The sequence below is a fragment of the Hypomesus nipponensis genome, chromosome 9, assembly GCF_054491055.1.
Source record: "Hypomesus nipponensis isolate SF chromosome 9, ASM5449105v1, whole genome shotgun sequence".
Lineage (NCBI taxonomy): Eukaryota > Metazoa > Chordata > Actinopteri > Osmeriformes > Osmeridae > Hypomesus > Hypomesus nipponensis.
The window spans coordinates 19,140,473-19,158,714 of NC_140369.1; the positions used below are offsets into that span (position 1 = coordinate 19,140,473).

Sequence of the window (18,242 nt, forward strand, 5' to 3'; positions counted from 1 at the left end):
TTCATTGCTCAAAGGAATTTTCAATGTTTTTTATGATCTTCACTGTGAACTGTGCGACAGTAAACTGTAGAGTCAGATGTGTGCCGTAGCAACTTATCATAGTAAGTCATTTATTTTGTCACAAGAGTCCAATAACATATGAAGCAATATCAAAATAAACATAATGGCTGTGATTTTTTTCGAATTTTAAACTGTGATGTATAACGGCCTATTTTATATTATAGAAACATTGACAAAAACTAAAAACATGTTTTGATTAGTCCTTATGGATATGTAATGTAAATTGATGTAAAAATCATTTTAACTAAGACTACATCATAATTACTAAATAACCGTACAAAATGTGGATTTAGTGTAGAGGCAGTTCATTCACTGCACGAACACTTGGATAATGTTGAGAGCGCGCACGTTGAACGTTAGTCGAGGTACGTAACTTCGTTCAACAACAGACACGCACAACGATAGCCGGAAGCATCGATAGGATGAAAATAAAAATCGATCAAATGCATTGTAGTTCGTAAGCGTTAAGCTTATCTGGATATCTTTTTCTCGAAAGTTAGCTTGACAAAGAAGAGATCTCGCTTTTGACAAGGTGCTGTTAGCGAATGGTGTGGAGAATATAAGCTTCTCTTTTGTAACGAAGTTCCTCGGTTGGGTTTAGCTGACGTGTGGAGAAGTTGGGGCTGCCAGAAGAGAGCAGATAAACAAACATAAACAACCAAGGATCAGCTGGGCTCTTGTCCGATTCAGAGAGACGGAGAAATGTCAGTGAAAGCAATTGGCCTGTAGAGTTTTGACCCATAGAATGATTCACGGAATCTTCTAACGTTGTTATTTTTCTTCATGCTAAGTATCAACAGCCCACTGAAGAGAAATACAGCGCGACGACCAGAAAAAAATCTTTCAGTGAACAAGATCATTTGTGGCAGTCACTGTTGCTTGACTGGACATATCAATTAGTTAAATGTGTACATGCCACTACAGTTGCAACAGGAAAAAACGTCCTCAATCAATTTGATAAAAGTGCTAAGACCGTGTAGTTGCGCAGCTTAAGGTAATGATTTTCATCAACTTTGCTGTCTTGGATCAGTTGTCAAGGCCTGTAGTTATTGCTACATGATAGGCTTTGCTTGTCCGACCCCGAATTCTTAATGGTGTTGCAGTGTTCTTACCACCAGTGTACTGTTAAGTAGGTTAACACACATCTAAAATGCAGGCACTGTTTCAGGAGGTAACCTACTGCTCTTTGAAAGAGCACATCCTGTCTTGGATCCAAACGATTTATATTTGAAGATAAAAGCATATTTTGGGGTGTAATATTTTTGTAAATAATTTTTTTTAGTTAGTATTTTTGTACCACCCCTATCTTAGCTTTCCCAGTTAAACCCCTGTATAGGCCTTCTATCTTTATCCACCTTCCTCCCTCTTTTATATTATTTTTCACTTCCCTACTCTCCTATCACTAGTGAGAAGTGGTAAACTAGCCATGGCTCACCAAGCGACTCCTAGTTCCCAGAAGGCCTTGATGATGGAGATGAAGTCTCTGCAGGAGCAGCCAGTGGAGGGCTTCCGCATCACGCTGGTGGAGGAGTCAGACCTGTACAACTGGGAGGTGGCAATCTTTGGTCCCCCCAACACACTGTATGAGGGAGGCTACTTTAAGGTAAGTTCAACTTAACAATGGAAATGTGTGTGTGAGGGGGTGCACCTGCTGATGTGTAGCTGCCTGGTTTGCAAACCAAACCTGTGTGATCCTAACAAGCAACAGTCTAGAAGTCTCTGTTCCCTATAAATACATCATATTAAGCTAGTCTTGGTTTACCATTGCACTTATAGGTTTTCCTTATCCTCCTTCACTTTGCACTTTCCTTTCTCTGATTCTCTCGCCCCCTCTCCTTGACCAGCCTTTTTGCCTCTCTGTATGATCGCTGTGTGCTATTTTTATTCACGGACAGATATAAATGGAACCTCAGCAGAGAGAGAGGGAGAGAGAACATGATGAGACTCGTCTCCGTTTCCCATGAGGGACTTATTCAATGAAGCTAGGCTAGGCTAGTTGACATTAGCATCATTAGCACTATAAAAGAGCTCACATCCTGGCCATTGACTTTGGCTTATGGCTACAGGATCAATTAAAGCAGTGTTCTCTAAGTAGAGATCATATAGGTCAGTGAAGTAAGCAAAGTCTAGTAAGCAAATATTTTTTTTAATATTTCCTGATAAGTACAAGGACTTGTATGTTCATATAACATTTTTGAAAGGTTGTTCAATGTCTCAGGTCAAAATAGACTGTGCCAAACTAGAATATACCAAAGACAAAACCCAGTTTTTTCCAGCTAGTTCATGTTTTGATGCAATCATTGTCTTATCAGAGCGTCAGACCAGTGACCTCCCTTAAGAAAATAGTTTCCCATGTACTGAATGCCAATTCAAAGAGTTTTCCATGCACTGTGAATGCCAATTCATTTTGATTTGGCATTCATTTTGATACTGAATAAATATGTTGACCTTAAAGGCACTTCATCATAGGTCCTAGTCCTACTGTTCTTGGACAGAGAAGTTCCGAAGATGGATAGTACAAAATGTCCAACTAATTGTTCTCATTCTGCCACCATCCTCCAGCTCCAGTAAACTAAATCCCTGTTAATGAAACGCATAATAAATAGGGTATGGTGGTTGGTAATGTGGTCCACCAATATTTATTTCTTTATTTCTGTCTGTCTTTCTTTCATTCTATTGTGTGGTGGAAGAAACTAATGTTTGATAGGGGATTATGTAAACCTGTGTCATACTCTTAGGCTCACATCAAGTTTCCCATCGACTACCCCTACTCCCCGCCCACCTTCCGTTTTCTCACAAAGATGTGGCACCCCAACATCTACGAGGTAGGAATCTGCAAAGTGTTCACAACTTGTCAGCTGTGTAGTCATGGAACAGTGTTGACTCTGTATTGAATTCGGTAATTTTCCGTATTTGAGCAGTCAAACATTTAAGTAACCTCCTGCTGGTTATGCTTTACAGAATGGTGATGTGTGCATCTCCATCCTCCATCCTCCTGTTGACGACCCCCAAAGTGGAGAATTGCCCTCCGAAAGGTGGAACCCCACCCAGAATGTCAGGTAACTTACAGTAGATAATCCGGCTCCAATTATGTTTCTGTCTACCTAAGCTTCTAATTGTACTTTATGTCCTTTTTTAACTATATATTTTAACAAGTACCACACAAAGCATTTGCTCTTAAAAGGACGAGTGTAGTCGTAGAGTAAATGTAACAATTACTGTGACTTTGGTCAGTCATACTAGTGACATACATTTGAATTATCTTGTAACTATTGTGCTATTTACCTATAACTATTAAATCACTAAATGAGTCAAATACCAAACCTTTGGAAGGCCTTTAACCAGGCTTTAAATGAAGTATAGTCAACACAGGTGACTTTACTGTGGAGATTATTATTGTATGCTTAGTTGATAAGGTGATCAACTGAATTGTCAAACTGGATAAACTGAACCTGTGAAAGGATTTATGATTGCGTTCACAATGGTCAGGTTAGTGTACTGTTTGCAAGTCGCTAAATAAAGTAGCCGGGTAAAAGCATCTGCCAAATGAGTAAACATAAAATGTTAGTGGCCTAGCAGTCTGTAGTTTGCATTGGAGTGCTACAACTGTATACCTTGACTTTGGTGTGTGCATGTGTGTGCGTGTGCACAGGACCATCCTGCTGAGTGTAATCTCTCTGCTGAACGAGCCCAACACTTTCTCGCCGGCCAACGTAGACGCTTCCGTCATGTTCCGCAAGTGGAGAGACAGCAAGGGCAAGGATAAGGAGTATGCAGAGATCATCAGGTACCCTCTCCAGATGCACACACAGATCTGCTGAATGAATGACAAACAGTTCATGTCAATTGCCCATGTAACTCCCTCAAATAACATAGAACCTGAACCCAGGGATAGGTAGAGCTCATGGGTAGAGCATCTGACCGCAGATCCAGAGGTTACCGGTTCAAAGCCCACACATTGCTTGGCATGAAAGTGTCTTCTTAAAAAAGTATTGCATTACCTGAATATTTTGTAGTTTGTGACTTCTGAACAACACGCCTACACTTCAAGAGACTGAGTTAATTAATGATTCTGTTAAACAAATTGTTACATTTAGTCATTTAGTAGATGCTCTTATCCAGAGCAACTTACAGTAAGTACAGGGACATTCTCCCCGAGGCAAGTATGGTGAAGTGCCTTGCCCAAGGACACAACGTCATTTGGCACAGCCGGGAATTGAACCAACAACCTTCTGATTAATAGCCCGACTCCCTAACCGCTCAGCCATCTGAAATTGTTTGCACCAGGTCCTTCATTCAAAATGAAATTTCATTCCGAATGGCTCCAATCTGTTTACTCCATCCTGCATTAGGTGTTTATCTGAGTGCATTTAATTCCGACTAAGCTTTATTTAGGTTGTTAATACAATGAGGCAGCATGTCAATATAGTCACAGATACACACAACATGACCTAATGCCCATGCCTATTGTTATGCATTACATGTATTATAATACTTATGCAAACAGTATTAGTGAAAACAGTACAATGTCAAGCAAATTGAAATTGTACTTTAACTCCAATTACCCACTCCAATCACCCACTTCAACTTCAGTTACAGTACCTATACATGTGACACAGTACATGTAATCCCCCGCTCCTCGCTCCACACACACAGGAAGCAGGTGTTGTCCACAGCGGCGGAGGCCGAGCGCGACGGTGTCAAGGTTCCCACCACGCTGGCAGAGTACTGCGTCCAGACAAGAGTTCCCTCCCAGGATAGCAGCTCTGACCTGCTCTACGATGACCTGTACGATGACGACATGGAGGAGGAGGAAGAGGAGGAGGAGGAGAGCGACCTGGAGTCCGGGGGCGAGGCAGGGGGCACCAGCGGAGGAGAGGGAGGGACCAGCCGCTACGACAACCAGGACGACTCTGGCAACGAGGAGTCTTGATGATGAGGACGATTGGTTGGATTGCCCCTTTGAGCGACACCTTTAACCTCCCCATCCCTCCTCTCTGTCCTCTCCAGATCTGTCTTTCTGACTTGTTAACATGGCTGGTGTGTGTGTGTGTGTGTGTGTCTGTCTGCCTAAATACATGTGGAAGGCCGACTCACTGTGTTGGTGAGTGTCTGTCCCTCTGACTGGCCGACTGTGTCTCTCTGCCGCTCGGCTATCTCGCCTCATCCGTTGGTCTGCCTGTCTTTCTGTCTACCCACTCCGACTGTGAGCATCCTTGTGTCTGCCTGGTTCTCTGTCGGTCAGTCAGCCTGTCTGTCCGCTTTCAATGCAATCAACTGACCTACCAACACAAACTCTGCCCTGAGACCCATCTACCCCCCGTACACACACTTTTGACCCTTAAACCCCGATCCTCCAACAGAGCCAGGAAGGGGAGGAGGGGGGGGTCCTAATCCCTACCAAAAATGTAACCATAGAGGAGTGCACCAGTATTTTCGACTCCCTCACCCTCCCACCCTCTCTCCCTCCCCTGCTCCATCTCTCTCTGCCTCTAAACCTCAGGGCCTCCATAGACTCTCTAGCGAGAGAGAAGTTGAACCGAACTCAACACAAACTGCTCCTCAATGTTGATGTTTCATTCTCGTTTCTCTAGGTAGTTTTTTTTTTTTTTTTTTTTTGTGGGGGGGGGAGCTGTAGAGTGTACACAGAGGGCATGAACTGATAAGTCTCCAACCACCACACCCATGGTACACCATTTTACTCCTCCACTGAGTCATTTTGTTTCTCTTTCTCATTCTGTTCTATCCCTCCATCCTCTACTTTGCAAACTTTTCGCAAGCCCCTCCGCCTCCTTATGGCTTTATGTTGAATTCTCACTGTGAATGTCAAAGGTCAAGGATTCAGTGTATGCAGTCAATCAATAGAGGGAAACTTTACTATTGGTTGGTCATAATTTGCTTTTATTAGTGCTATACATATTGATATATGATACACTGTTATTATAAACACACTTTGTCTCGCCCTATGTCGGAGTCTCTCTGAGGCCTTTTGCTAATAATGAGAAATTCATTTTAATCAAGTTACCCCCCCCCCACCTCCATGATTTTATATCACTTTACATTGTTGTGCTTTAGAGGATGTATATACCCTTTCGCCGTATGTTTTTCATTTGATCAGAAGTAGCGTATGGTATAGTCTACGCTTCCATGAATGTGACATTCGTTCGTTCATTCATTGACACTTGTTTGTGCTCCCATGAGCCCAACACTCATGAGAAGAAGCTGCAGCGTCCACTTTGAACAGCTTTTAGCAGCAGCTCCAAACCCCAGTCACCAGTTACACTGTCTACAGTATGCAAGCTGTGACCTTTTATTGTAGTGCCGTGAGGGTTTGTGTAGGTATGCTGACAGGATGCTTGTCTTTGAGGTCACACTTTACAGTTAGTGCTCTTGTTATACTGCAATAACATGAGTTACACAAATAAATACTGTGTATCAGGAAATGTGACAAAGTGACTTAAATAGTGACATATATAGTACAATACTTTTAGCATTGGGCCCAATGCAAAACAGTCATTAGCAGTAATTTCACAGCAGTCATTTTACATGTGCAAATACACCGGTTGAAGAGAGCCTTACTATGACCATGTGCAAGAGCAGAGTGATGCTCCGAGTTGTGCTTGGTGGCACAAATATAGTTGCAGTGTCAAATTCCAGGTTGTTCCACAACACAGTTGCATATAAGTGCAGGTTACATTACCTATTACACAGTGCTTATGTAATTGCATTGTAACAAGGACAAGTGTAAAGTGTCTTACAGTACACTGTAAGACAGTACACTGGTACAGAATACACAGGCTACTGAACAGATAGGAGTAAATTACAACGCTTTAAGCTCAGCCAACCACAATCCTTACAATTAAGTCAGTTTTCACTTGTGTGCATGTGTGTGTCTGCGTGCTTTTTTACAGTGGAACCCAAGGTTGTCAAATACTTAGTGGAGATCATCGCCTGGAATGAATATGACGCAAAGGAAATTACATTTCTTTTTTCATACCATGGAAAAAAAACCTTGGAGCAAATGAGTTGCTGGAATAACTAGGATGTCAACCTTGTTTTTGTTGTGTTTTTTTTTAAGAAAACAAGAGAATCCAAAGTAGGATACTTATCTTGTGGCTCAGCTGAATGGAGCGCTCGTTGAGACTAGGTTGTTGACAAGAAAATATGGGACAAGGAATTCCCTCATTTACTGGACAATTCAGGATATGATGTCATAGATTTTGTGCCGCAACAGGAAGAAGACATTGTTTGGATCCATCCCTCTGAAGTGGCCTCCTTCCTTGTATACTATCCTTAGATTCCTATAGTAAACACTGCGAGCGAATAGGGTCTAATACCAATAGTCTTTCCATAAAAAATCTATGTTTCTTGATGCAGATTTAACCAGCAACACAGTCGACTCCTGGCTAACCTCCAAGCTACCTATCACCACTGATGCAAAAGATTTGTGAGTTTGAGTTTAGGCCTTGATCTGACACTTGTTTTCAGTTCAGTGCACTAGCATGAGAGGGGAGATCAAGGAGAGGAAGCCACTGAGGAGATTGGAGGCCCCTCCTGACAGATCCCGTTTCTGCGTGCGGATGATGGACAAGGAGTCGGATCCGCTCCCGAGGAGATCTTCATCAGAAAGGACATTCAACAAGGAAAAGTTCTTCATAGCTGACAGACATTTCAACACCACGTTGTGTTGTTAAGATAGCCAGCGAAGAACCCCTATTCCTAACCTTTTGTGTGAGTGTGTGTGTGTGTGTGTGTGTTACGTGTGGTTTTTAAGTGTGAACCTGAGCTTTTCCCCTCTGGCTGAAAACGGTCACAAATATGGACTTTAAAAGAGGACTTGCGTACCCGTGTCCAAGACCATTGATGTTAATGCTGCAGTTGTTGTTGAGTTTGTAGTTTTGTTTCATTTCATATTCCGTTTTGTGTTGTGAGGATGCAAAAATCACGTATAAAATTTATATGGTAAAAATAACCTGGTTGAGCAGTGGTGAATTTGTCTTGTCAACACTGACCTCGTATGCCGTGCTCAGTAACTTGTTGACGGGGACCAAAAGTTGAGCTTCTAAGTTGAGTCTTGTGCCCATTTCTTTCTTTTTTTTAACTTAGAAACTGCTCTCGATTTTAATACAAACTTTTATTGATTTGGTCATTAAGAGCCATTTCCTTTGGTGCAAGTCTGGATGAAAACAAACAACAAAAAGAAACTAAACTCAGAAGTACGTTAAGTTAGTATGCCTATAAACTAGGGCTGTCAAGCGATTAAAATATTTAATCGCGATTAATCGCATTATTTCACATGATTAATCGCGATTAATTGCAAACTGTTTAATCTGTTAAAATCTTACCCAATAAATGTGTTTTTTTTTAAATAGGCCTAACTGGATGCTAATGTCCATATAACAAGTTCAGACGGACAGTTCATCATTCAGCTACCGTCGGTAGTCAAACTCATGTGACAACAGATGATTCCCAGGGTCAAAAAGAAACCTGCATTAATGGCACCATTTTTTTGTGTCGCGTTAAAGTGAGATTGCGTTATTAACGCATTAACTTTGACAGCCCTACTATAAACACATCCTACATGAAGTGGATCTCTTGAACTGGGTCACTGTGTTTAACTCAAGGGTTAGCCACTCATCTAATTGCATGATAAAAGCCCGTTTTGATTTGGAAGTATTATTCAAGCTCCATTGTCTAAAGATCTCTCATTTAGTTTCCCAAACATTAAATTGGTTACTGGTTGTACACCCCCCTGGTGGGAACTAGTCATGTGCCTTTTTAGCATTTCAATAACCACTTCTCTGTCTACCCCTTCTGGTGATAAGTGTTATTGCACTACTCCATGCTACACAGCATAGGGGTTGCAGGTGTTTGGCAGTACAACAAAAGAATGACCACCATACCTTGATTATATTTTAGCATAAACAATTTCATTTAAAGTGTTGTTCATGGTTAAAATTGTCATGTGGCACTTTTCATCTTTGGAGACTGTCAATGATTACAGAAAAAAAACATATATGAACACAATGTGTGTAACTAATTTCACAAGCTAAATCCATGTGTCATATTGTGCAGTGCACTTGCCTACTACAGCAGACCACATCTTCCAGTATATTTGAACATTCATATGACTTTTATGTCAAGTACCAGACTGTGCCGAGTCAGATATTAACACAGAGGAGACCCTCCGATTTCTGTTTCTGAAATCCTCTGACACTAAGTAAACACAGCACTGTTGTTGAGTGCTGTCAGTTATATCTTTCCATTTTAGCGTGACTGAATACAATCCTACTATTTCCACCCTGTGGCCTCTAGGTGGCGCTGTGCTACCCGCAGAGTCTCCTGTAGGTCTTTGTACTGAGCCAGAGCACAAGCCTCGTCCAGCCCGGACCAACGATAGTCCTGGTGTTCTTCTGACAATGTCACAACCATCTTGGGGTCTTTCAGTTCTGCCAGCCAGTACAACACCTCTTTGGGCTTCCCTCGCACTTCATACTTCAGCTTGTGCAGGAAGCCATCAATCACTCGCAAGTGCTCCTCCCCTAAGCCCGCCTCCTCCTTGGTTTCCCTCAGAGCAGTGGTAAAGTCATCTTCCCCAGGGTCCACGTGGCCTATTGAACAGAGATGAATGAGGATAGGGTGTGGAGTTAACCAAGTACAGAGAGGGGGGGCAAATGCACACATTAAGTCCACATCCCAAAATGGTCTAAGCACAAGAATCATTCAGTACAACAGGAATTCTCACAACTGAATCATTATGCTTTGGCCATGTGAAACTGCCCCAATGATAATTCAGCTCAGTCACTACCGAGTGTAAGTGGGTTTTTCATATAGTCTCATGTCTTAGCATCTGGTGCTGACATGGAGCAACGTAGACCCACAGCTAAAGCTATTACAGCCTCCGCACCTTTGGGTGGGGTCCAGTGGTGCTCTCCGTAGGAAGTCTGCAGAAGGAGGAACTCGATGTTGGCAGGGGGAGGCTCAGGCAGGGCCAGGCGACGGAACACGATGAAACCACAAGCACGGAGTGCCATACCCTGTTTGAGCCTGATGGGGGATAACACAATTATGTCATGCCCTCTGTAGCCATCACCGTTTAAACTCTTGAAACCACATTATTTGTTTCTTTTTTGGGGGGGGGGGGGGGGCAATTGGTTGACTTGCCCCATGACTAGTAGTCATGGGGCAAGTCAACCAATAGTAGTAGCAAGGAAAAAGCAACCAGCTATATAGAAAAGAATCTGCAATGTTTGAGAGTTTGCTAACAGTCTGTTCCTGATAGTTACGCGTACATCAAATAGAAAACATGGAAATACATTGTATACAACACTGTCATAAAAAGGCTTCACTAAAATGGTTAATTAATCTTTTGTTCAATCATTGTGGTTATCTTGCTAGCTAGCTGCTGACTAACATTGCACAACATTGCTAAACGGCTGGCCATTAACCGTGTACATTGCCTATTATATGGCCAACCATTTATGGTCACAATATCTGATATGCAAATCTGCATTATATAGGGGATACGCAGAATCAAATCAGTGTATTTAAATCTAAGATAGAACAAATGCAGATGTTGCTTACGTCGAAACAGTTTTCAGACTCGAACGCGACTCGATATGAGTCCGACACGCGCCTTATGGAGTGAAAGAAAGGTTCCGCTCGTGAGTGTACTTTATTTATTCACTGTACATAACATTTATTTTTGGAAACTGTATTTTGGAAATATATACAGTATATAGGTTAATAAACAGCTTACTGTAATTGCATATGTATACAAAAAACATTAAAATCATCAAAATACATTTTGTATAACCCTGTCAGCCAATATACTGCTAAATGAGTTCATTAAGTTATTTAAAAAAAATGCTGATCGCAATAAGCCTCCTTTCCTACATAGAACATTCTGGTCTGACTGTGAAATAGAGATAAGCACTGTAGCCACTCCAGAGGAACAGATGTGTTGATAGGACAAACTGAACTGAGTCTGAGGGAAAAGATAATGTAAATGAGACCTCCTTACCCAAGGGCCCAAGGCTTACTCATCGCTACAGCTACGGGATAGATCATCTTTTGCCACGGTAAAGACTCAACATACTGTATGTTCAACATAATTGTATTCATTTGTGAAAACGAACACAGAAATGTGTTTTGAGGCATGACTAAAAATAGACTGAAGAGAGAAATTAAAAAGGAAGCTAATTTATTAAAATATGAGATATTTTTTCAGATCATAAATGTTTGTCCTCCTAAAAATCAATAGCTTTCTATGCTGCTTCAGCTATGATTTTTTCTACAACACCAAATATGTTGCTTGTTACTTCATGGCTTCATGGCTTTGCCCTTGTTTAGCCGGGGGCTTATGGACATGTGGCATAGCTTCTGCTGTCACCACAGTCAGTGTGCTTACTCAGCATCAACTGATGGGCTCATTATTCCGCTCTGCAATACATGAAAGGGGTTTAAGGGCCATAATATCGTCATGTTGTAACAAGATATTTTTGGTGCTGCCACTACCAATGCCTAGGACATTGTTACTCTGTGACAATTTTTATGTGTCTGGTATAATTAATCATTTCATGGCTAAATCCTATTGGTCATGTCATGGACATGTGTGTATGTTGACTTTGTAACAGTATTAAGTTATACAGTACACACAAAAGCTGTGAAACTTTTATATCCTATATTGGAGTCAATGGAGGTTAATATGATCTCCCTGTTTGAAGGTTTTGGGATTATTTACACAGTAAAAAATGTAAAGGTTGACAAATACTAACATTTTCACAACAGTTGTCCATGGATATGAAGGAACCAATGGAGGGTCTACATTTTGTGGGGAAGAAGGATGATCTGATAAAGAGCAAACGGTCATTCAGAACACTGGAGGGTAGAGATATACTGTTGGTTTATCACCAGGGAATATTGTATGCCCTGGACTACCACTGCTACCGTGAGTACCAGATTACCAATAATATAGTTTCTTCCATCTTTTTCAGTCAACCAAGTTGCCCCAGTGTGATTTATATGATCTTTAGCGGCTGTATGCAAGCTGAAAAAGGCCCTTGTTCACCAAAGTTCAGTTATCCACTGTCCTGCTACTGCAGAATTCAGTGTGGGATGCAGTATAGTCTCCTAGTCTTGTAAAATATTGCTTTTGGAGCACCTATACTGATTAATTTAGGTCAGGACATTGCCTCCATGTACAGTGGCATCTTCAGGGCTGCGTCCAGTCAGCAAATTATTACTGTACCATGTCATAAACAGTTTGCTTATTCTGCAATACCTTGATCCCCTATTGCTTCTGACAGATAGTGGGGGACCTCTGGAAAATGGAGATATAGAGGTGAATAATGCTAAATAAGCCTGATGTAAAATCCTACATGTTTTCATTAAATAACGCATCACATTTATCTAATTGTCTGACGCAATTAGATAACAAAGCATGCATGGACACCAATACACTTTCTGTTGTGTTAACAACTAGGCCTGGATTAAATACCATTTACAAATAATTTCACCAAGATATTATTTGCACTCGATGGTTCTGAGGTTGTCTAAATAACCCCGGTCTATTGTAGGTCTCTTAATCCCAAACCAAACATGTAGGCCAACTGCCACAGTTCAGTACTGTTGTGTTGGTACCCGTAACTGGGTTTCAGATAACACAGTTGTACACCTATTAGACACACTACAACATTACACAATAACTTCACCAGGTCGCTTAAATCTATACTGTACGATACATGTGAGGACTTAAACACAGACAGCGTATCAACTCAATCTCACATTCCTCGCAGGAGATTGGAGGCAATCTGTGCATCATATGCCCAAAGCACAAGTACAAGATCAGTCTACTCCATGGAGAAGGGCTGTACAAGGCCACCGATCACACTGCGAAGGTGCCAACCCGTAAGTGGTTCTCCAAAGGTGTGAAACAAAGAGTGCACACGGTGATGGAATCAAACGGGGACGTCTACGTAAAGCTGTCTGTGCATCCGGGATATGTGGACTCTGACTTTTACCAGGGGGAAAAGGGGAAACTGGAGAGGGAGAAGGCCTTAGCGGAGGAAGCAGAAAACAAAGCAAAAAATACAGCTTCATTGGTCATCGCAGACAGTGAATCTGACTGATAGCCATTGTGGACGTGTGGGTGAGGGTGTGTATCAATCGTCCAGCAGCTGTTTCTCCTCTTCTTTATCCATGCCTCAGGCGGCATAAGTGCATGTGAGGGAAAGGAAACAAGTATTCAACTATTTAGCTATTTTGTGTTACTAAATGATAAATAACTTCTGCATAGTATAGCCAATTTGGATTTCCACAAAAGGAGATCTCCAAACCACCAATCCAAGGTTTCCTTGCTATTTATGTGTGATGTCATAAGGATTATTTTTCAAACTATACTTTGTGACATTGTCATTCAGACCAGACTTACATGCAAATCAGGCCTCCAGGTTAATTAGTTCATTATTTTGGAATATGCAGCAACAGTTGTGTCACATTTCAAGTGTGGATGTATTTGTTATTCTGATGGTTTGGTAATAAAGCTTTTTAAACAACATCACAACTCAGAAAACTTACATGTGACATTTTATATTTCCCATGAAGAAATTAAACTGAAATTAAACTGAAATTAAACTTTTTACCATGGTCTGCGGAAGCACACTCAATAGATTGTCAGCTGAGCTGGTAGGTGAAGAAGGTCGTTATAAGCTTTCCCTTTCCTTAGCCATAGCATCTATCAAAGTGGCGCTGGGATGAGAGTCCACCGTTGCGAGTCCTGCAGCATACCTGCACCACGCGGGTTTGGTTTAAAAGTGTCATTGGCTGATTTTGTAGGGAATTTCACACTATTCCTTAACCCTTTAGGCATCCTGTTAAATGTGCCTAAAAACGCCTAAAAACAGTGTAGGTGGTGAATCGAAAGGCCAGAGACACTCGGTGTTTGTCCCTGGCTTGGGAACCACAATTGACTTTTGGTTAGATTCTCAGGGAGATAATTGACTCGTTAATATCTGACTCCAATTTTAGACATGTGCACAAGTGCGTTACCTGTAACCTTGAGCGCTAAACAGTTAATGACATGAAACTCTGACATAGGTAAAAATCGTCTGCTTGATCAGAGCACCGACCCTAAAATATGCGTCTTCACTTATCAGTCGTTTATCTCTACTATAATATGGATTTAACCTAGCAGACCTAGTAGGATATGTAATCGATCACTCGGCTCCGGTAAATTCCTTCGGAGCGTGGAGATCCACTCAGACTAGTGACTCAGAGGCCTTAAGTTAAAACATACTCCAAAAGTATATGTTTATAATCAGTTAGCCGCAACAACCAGACTTGCTCGAAGTTAGCTAGAAGTTTTCACCGCCGTAGCTTGATAGATAGGCCTACGTTTCAAGGAGAACGAGTAACTTCAAAATGCACATATTAATAGTTTATTATCTAAATAGTAAGACAGTCAATACAATGATAATGAAATATCATCAAATACAAAACATACCTTCAGAGCAATGGTTAACAAAGGTATTCACAATGAAGACTAGGCGCCTAACGCACCGGAGCTGTATCGTAAACAGAACTCAGTGATTGGTAAAACTTCTTCCTATATACACCCAAACCTGACTAAAATGGGGATTGACCATACGACAGAAAAGTTGTCTGACGCATACAAATTCAAATTGGATCATTAATCAAGGCTGCAGTAGACCAAGTGGTGCCCTTGCAAGACAAGGTAATATGTTAACACGTTGGTCTGCTGCAGGCACAAACTCTATAAACCCTGTACGTGTACATGTTACAGTATTAAAAGTATTTATAGAATGTAATACATAAAATAAGAAACAAAAGCATATCAAACATGACATTAAAAGTTGTTTAGAACCTTATTTACATGAACACAACTTTTAATGATAATTTCAGAGTCTTCCTCTGTCCACCTTCCTCTTCAACTGTTGAGACCACCTCTCCAGAGGTGTGTCATTAAGGTGTGATTGTCATTTTAGAATTCATGCAAATCAACGACTGTCCCAGACGAGTGTCTGGGTGACCAGTGACAAAGGGGCTACCAAAACAGCCCTGCAACAGCATACCCAAAGTAAATTGAAAGCTGTTCTTGAACCATTTGGAGTAAATGCATGTAAATTGACTCTTTCAAAAGCTGCCCTTTTCCCCTGTTGTCAGGACCCATGTTAGTGTTACTGGTGTTGAGTAATAGAGGCTTGAACACAAGGAAATGTAAAGTATCCATTTCTGCCTAGATATTGTTTTGAAAACAATAGCCTGGAGAAGCCTAGAAGTAGTAGGTATTAGCTGGAAGACAAAATTGGACACCAGCCTGAAGCCTGACCCAATACAACTCAAAAGTAGATCATAACACCATAACAAATTAATGTTATACACATGTTTTTCTAAGGGAACATCCAGGCGTTTTCTTTAAGTGCCCTTTGGAGACTCCAAAAGGACCCTTGGTAACCATGGCCACATACCTAGCATAAAAAGGCTACAACCTTTGAACTCTTTCACGTACAGTCATATGTTTGGGCTCTAATGAAAGGTGACACTCAGAGCTATAATATCCCATATTCAGATTCACCAATAGTGGTGTTGAAACAGAGTAACTGAGGCATAAGAGTGCTTAACACCTTCTTCAAAGTAAACGTTGTGCAAATAAGAGTCAAAACAAGAGCTATTGTGGAAAAACTAGTTTATTTAAGAAAAACACACCAAACTATTTATTAACAGTGAATTGTTGACACTCATTTACAATTTCACAAAATGTTTTTGGCAACATGCCAGTCATTGTAGCAGTCATGTTTAGGAACAAAGCACAAAGCCACATCGCAGGTTGAACACTTCACTTGTGTTAGTAAACCACAGTGTTTGCACCTCAACCGACCAGCGGTGCTGTCTCCACTGATATGCACTGGCCTGTGACTAGCTGTGGGTTGAGGTACGATGGAAGATGAGGGACTGGGTGAGGGTTGAGACCTCAACTCTGCCAGCTCAACAGCTAGGGTCTCTCTGAAGGCCTTCTGGGTCAGGCCCTTTTCCTTTTGCAATGTCTTTGTGAAGGAGAAAGGCGTTCACAATCCCAATATCCAAGAAATGATAAAAGAAGGTCTTGTACCATCTCTGGGTCTTGTGGAGTACTTTATAGTATCCGATCAGTGCATCGGAGAGGTCCACTCCACCCATGCACTGGTTGTAGTTCTTGACCACTGGCGGAACTGGGATGTCTTTCACAACCCAGCGCTGATCTGCACCTTTGACCCTCCTCTGCACCGTGTCCTGTGCATGTGCCGTGTGGAGTGTTGAACACAGGAAGACGTCCCTTGTGTCTCGCCACTGGACAAAGAGGAGGGGGTCGTTCCTTATCCAGCGAATGCTGCCGCGGGGAGATTTTGAGTTCAAACTGTTTTCTTTTGTTTTGGGGAATCCAATTCTGTTTGTGCGGATGGTTCCGCATGCCCAGATCCTCTTCTGAAGGAGGTCTCGGAAAAGAGTGGGACTTGTGTAGAAATTGTCCACAAAGAGTTTGTACCCGGTGCCCAGCAACTGTGTGTCTATTAGCTCCATCACTGATTCATAGCTGAGACCCTTGCCAGTGTTTCCTTGGAGCTTTCCTTCATACACAAAAAAGTCCCATGTGTATCCGCTCTTTGAGTCAGCCAGAACAAACAGTTTGTATCCCCAGCGAACAGGCTTATTTTTCATATATTGTTTTAGGCCAATGCGAGCTTTAGAGGCAACCATCCTCTGGTCAATGGCAATATCCTGGCCTGGGTGATAGTTCCTTTTGCAGGCTTCTCTCATCTCCTGATAAACTGGGTTGATCTTGCAAAGACCGTTGAAGGCCGCTGTGCCTCTCCTCTGCTCATTAGCAGCATCGTCCGCTATGCTACTCAGATGAAGGGATCTGGAGATTCGGAGGAACTTCTTCCCGGTCATTTCTTGTTTTGGGAAAGGGAAGCTGTGCAGTTTGTCATTTCGCCAGTAATCAGTAAATGCAGAGCACTTTACTAGACCCATGTAGATTACCATGGAAATGAAGGTAAACATGTCCTGCAATGTCAGATCAATCCAGGGGCAAGTGGGTGTGGAGTGGTGAGTCGAGCCAAACTCATTAGTGTTTAGAAGGATAGTTTGTAAAACTGAGTTTGTCCAAAACAGTTGGAAAAGCTGCAGGGCTGTGTATGTCGCTGTCCGAATTAGCTGGGGTCCAGGTGGGTTCGTCGGCCTGAAAGTAGGCTGAGGTGGAGTGATGTCAGGAATGTCAACGTCATTCCATCTCTCTCCAGATGGGCTTGTTGACGCTCCAGCTTTGGTTCTGCTGCTGCCTCTCCCCCTTCCTCTGCCTCTTGGCCTTCTCGTGCTGGCAGAACCTCTCTGTGGAGTTTGAGGCTCATCACTGGACGAGCTGCCGCTGCCCCCCTGTCCTGCTCCTGTACGGGGCCGCTTGCTGACTTGAGCAGGAATATCTGGCTCGTAGTCCTCATCAGATGTTTTCCTATAATGACAAAATAAACAGCCAGTTACAATCCATTCCCATTTTTCTGTATTCTACTTTTCACAGGTTTACTGCCTCAAACATCAGCAGAAAGACACCCCCACCCCCACAGACTCAGTTCACACATTGAAACAAAGAGAAACACACCTCCCCCAAATGCAGTCCAATTGAAACACACACATGAACTTCTGTTGTAAATTATTATACACAATTGGTTTTTCTGGTGCAAGAAGAAATACTGGGTGCTTTAGCTATGTAAAAGCAATGTTATACCATGACAAATGGAGCTATCTGATTCAGTGAAAAAATATAAAACGAAACTTACTTATCCAGGGTAATATCTCCTCCTTCCAGAAATAATTCCTCAGCTTCTGAATCAAAGTCCGAAAAATCAGTGTTTGACTCGGATAAATTGTCCGATAAATCACTATCATGTCCAGTTACGTCTTCCAAAACTGCGAGACAATACTTCGTTTTCTGTGTCTTCTTCGCCATGTTGAAGTTGATATCAAACTGCGTAAATTTGCTCCGTTTCCACAGGGCGCACAACGAATGAACATATGCATCTCTTTGCGCAGAGACTAAAGCTTTTCAATGTTTTCACTTACCTGGGAAGTCCCATATCATTGTTTTCAGAATGCGATTGGCTAAAAGATGTCAGTCATTTCCACGA

General features: G+C 41.9%; 3 protein-coding genes across 6 annotated transcripts; 2 read left to right on the forward strand and 1 right to left on the reverse strand.

Moving 5' to 3' along the window:
• Positions 1-439: 439 nt before the first annotated feature.
• ube2r2 (ubiquitin-conjugating enzyme E2R 2) lies at positions 440-8,032 on the forward strand. 3 transcript variants are annotated; one of them, XM_084704734.1, is made up of 7 exons: positions 440-764; positions 852-1,054; positions 1,467-1,663; positions 2,799-2,885; positions 3,022-3,119; positions 3,713-3,847; positions 4,717-8,032. In XM_084704734.1, the coding sequence occupies exons 3-7, from the start codon at positions 1,487-1,489 to the stop codon at positions 4,991-4,993; spliced, it is 774 nt and encodes a 257-aa protein (XP_084560860.1). In that variant the 5' UTR covers positions 440-764; positions 852-1,054; positions 1,467-1,486; the 3' UTR covers positions 4,994-8,032. The 3 variants fall into 3 exon arrangements, with proteins under 3 accessions (XP_084560860.1, XP_084560859.1, XP_084560861.1); XM_084704733.1 differs by having other exon boundaries at positions 440-1,054; XM_084704735.1 differs by lacking the exon at positions 852-1,054 and having other exon boundaries at positions 441-592.
• A 936-nt stretch (positions 8,033-8,968) lies between these two features.
• nudt2 (nudix (nucleoside diphosphate linked moiety X)-type motif 2) lies at positions 8,969-10,691 on the reverse strand. The gene is made up of 3 exons (XM_084704738.1): positions 10,645-10,691; positions 9,968-10,107; positions 8,969-9,671 (listed from the first exon to the last, which is right to left on the reverse strand). The coding sequence occupies exons 2-3, from the start codon at positions 10,092-10,094 to the stop codon at positions 9,352-9,354; spliced, it is 447 nt and encodes a 148-aa protein (XP_084560864.1). The 5' UTR covers positions 10,095-10,107; positions 10,645-10,691; the 3' UTR covers positions 8,969-9,351.
• A 336-nt stretch (positions 10,692-11,027) lies between these two features.
• On the forward strand, positions 11,028-13,618 carry rfesd (Rieske (Fe-S) domain containing). 2 transcript variants are annotated; one of them, XM_084704736.1, is made up of 4 exons: positions 11,028-11,141; positions 11,851-12,010; positions 12,369-12,403; positions 12,858-13,618. In XM_084704736.1, the coding sequence occupies exons 2-4, from the start codon at positions 11,857-11,859 to the stop codon at positions 13,188-13,190; spliced, it is 522 nt and encodes a 173-aa protein (XP_084560862.1). In that variant the 5' UTR covers positions 11,028-11,141; positions 11,851-11,856; the 3' UTR covers positions 13,191-13,618. The 2 variants fall into 2 exon arrangements, with proteins under 2 accessions (XP_084560862.1, XP_084560863.1); XM_084704737.1 differs by having other exon boundaries at positions 11,043-11,159.
• The last annotated feature ends 4,624 nt before the right edge of the window (positions 13,619-18,242 follow it).

Excerpts from the sequence above, each read along its gene's own strand:
- nudt2 (XM_084704738.1), bottom strand. The coding sequence starts at position 10,094 with ATGGCACTCCGTGCTTGTGGTTTCATCGTGTTCCGTCGCCTGGCCCTG. Across the intron at positions 9,672-9,967 it reads CCACTGGACCCCACCCAAAG|GCCACGTGGACCCTGGGGAA; the intron begins GTGCGGAGGCTG and ends TCTGTTCAATAG.
- ube2r2 (XM_084704733.1), top strand. The coding sequence starts at position 1,487 with ATGGCTCACCAAGCGACTCCTAGTTCCCAGAAGGCCTTGATGATGGAG. Across the intron at positions 1,664-2,798 it reads ATGAGGGAGGCTACTTTAAG|GCTCACATCAAGTTTCCCAT; the intron begins GTAAGTTCAACT and ends TCATACTCTTAG. Across the intron at positions 2,886-3,021 it reads GGCACCCCAACATCTACGAG|AATGGTGATGTGTGCATCTC; the intron begins GTAGGAATCTGC and ends TATGCTTTACAG.
- rfesd (XM_084704736.1), top strand. The coding sequence starts at position 11,857 with ATGGATATGAAGGAACCAATGGAGGGTCTACATTTTGTGGGGAAGAAG. Across the intron at positions 12,011-12,368 it reads CCTGGACTACCACTGCTACC|ATAGTGGGGGACCTCTGGAA; the intron begins GTGAGTACCAGA and ends TGCTTCTGACAG. Across the intron at positions 12,404-12,857 it reads TGGAAAATGGAGATATAGAG|GAGATTGGAGGCAATCTGTG; the intron begins GTGAATAATGCT and ends CATTCCTCGCAG.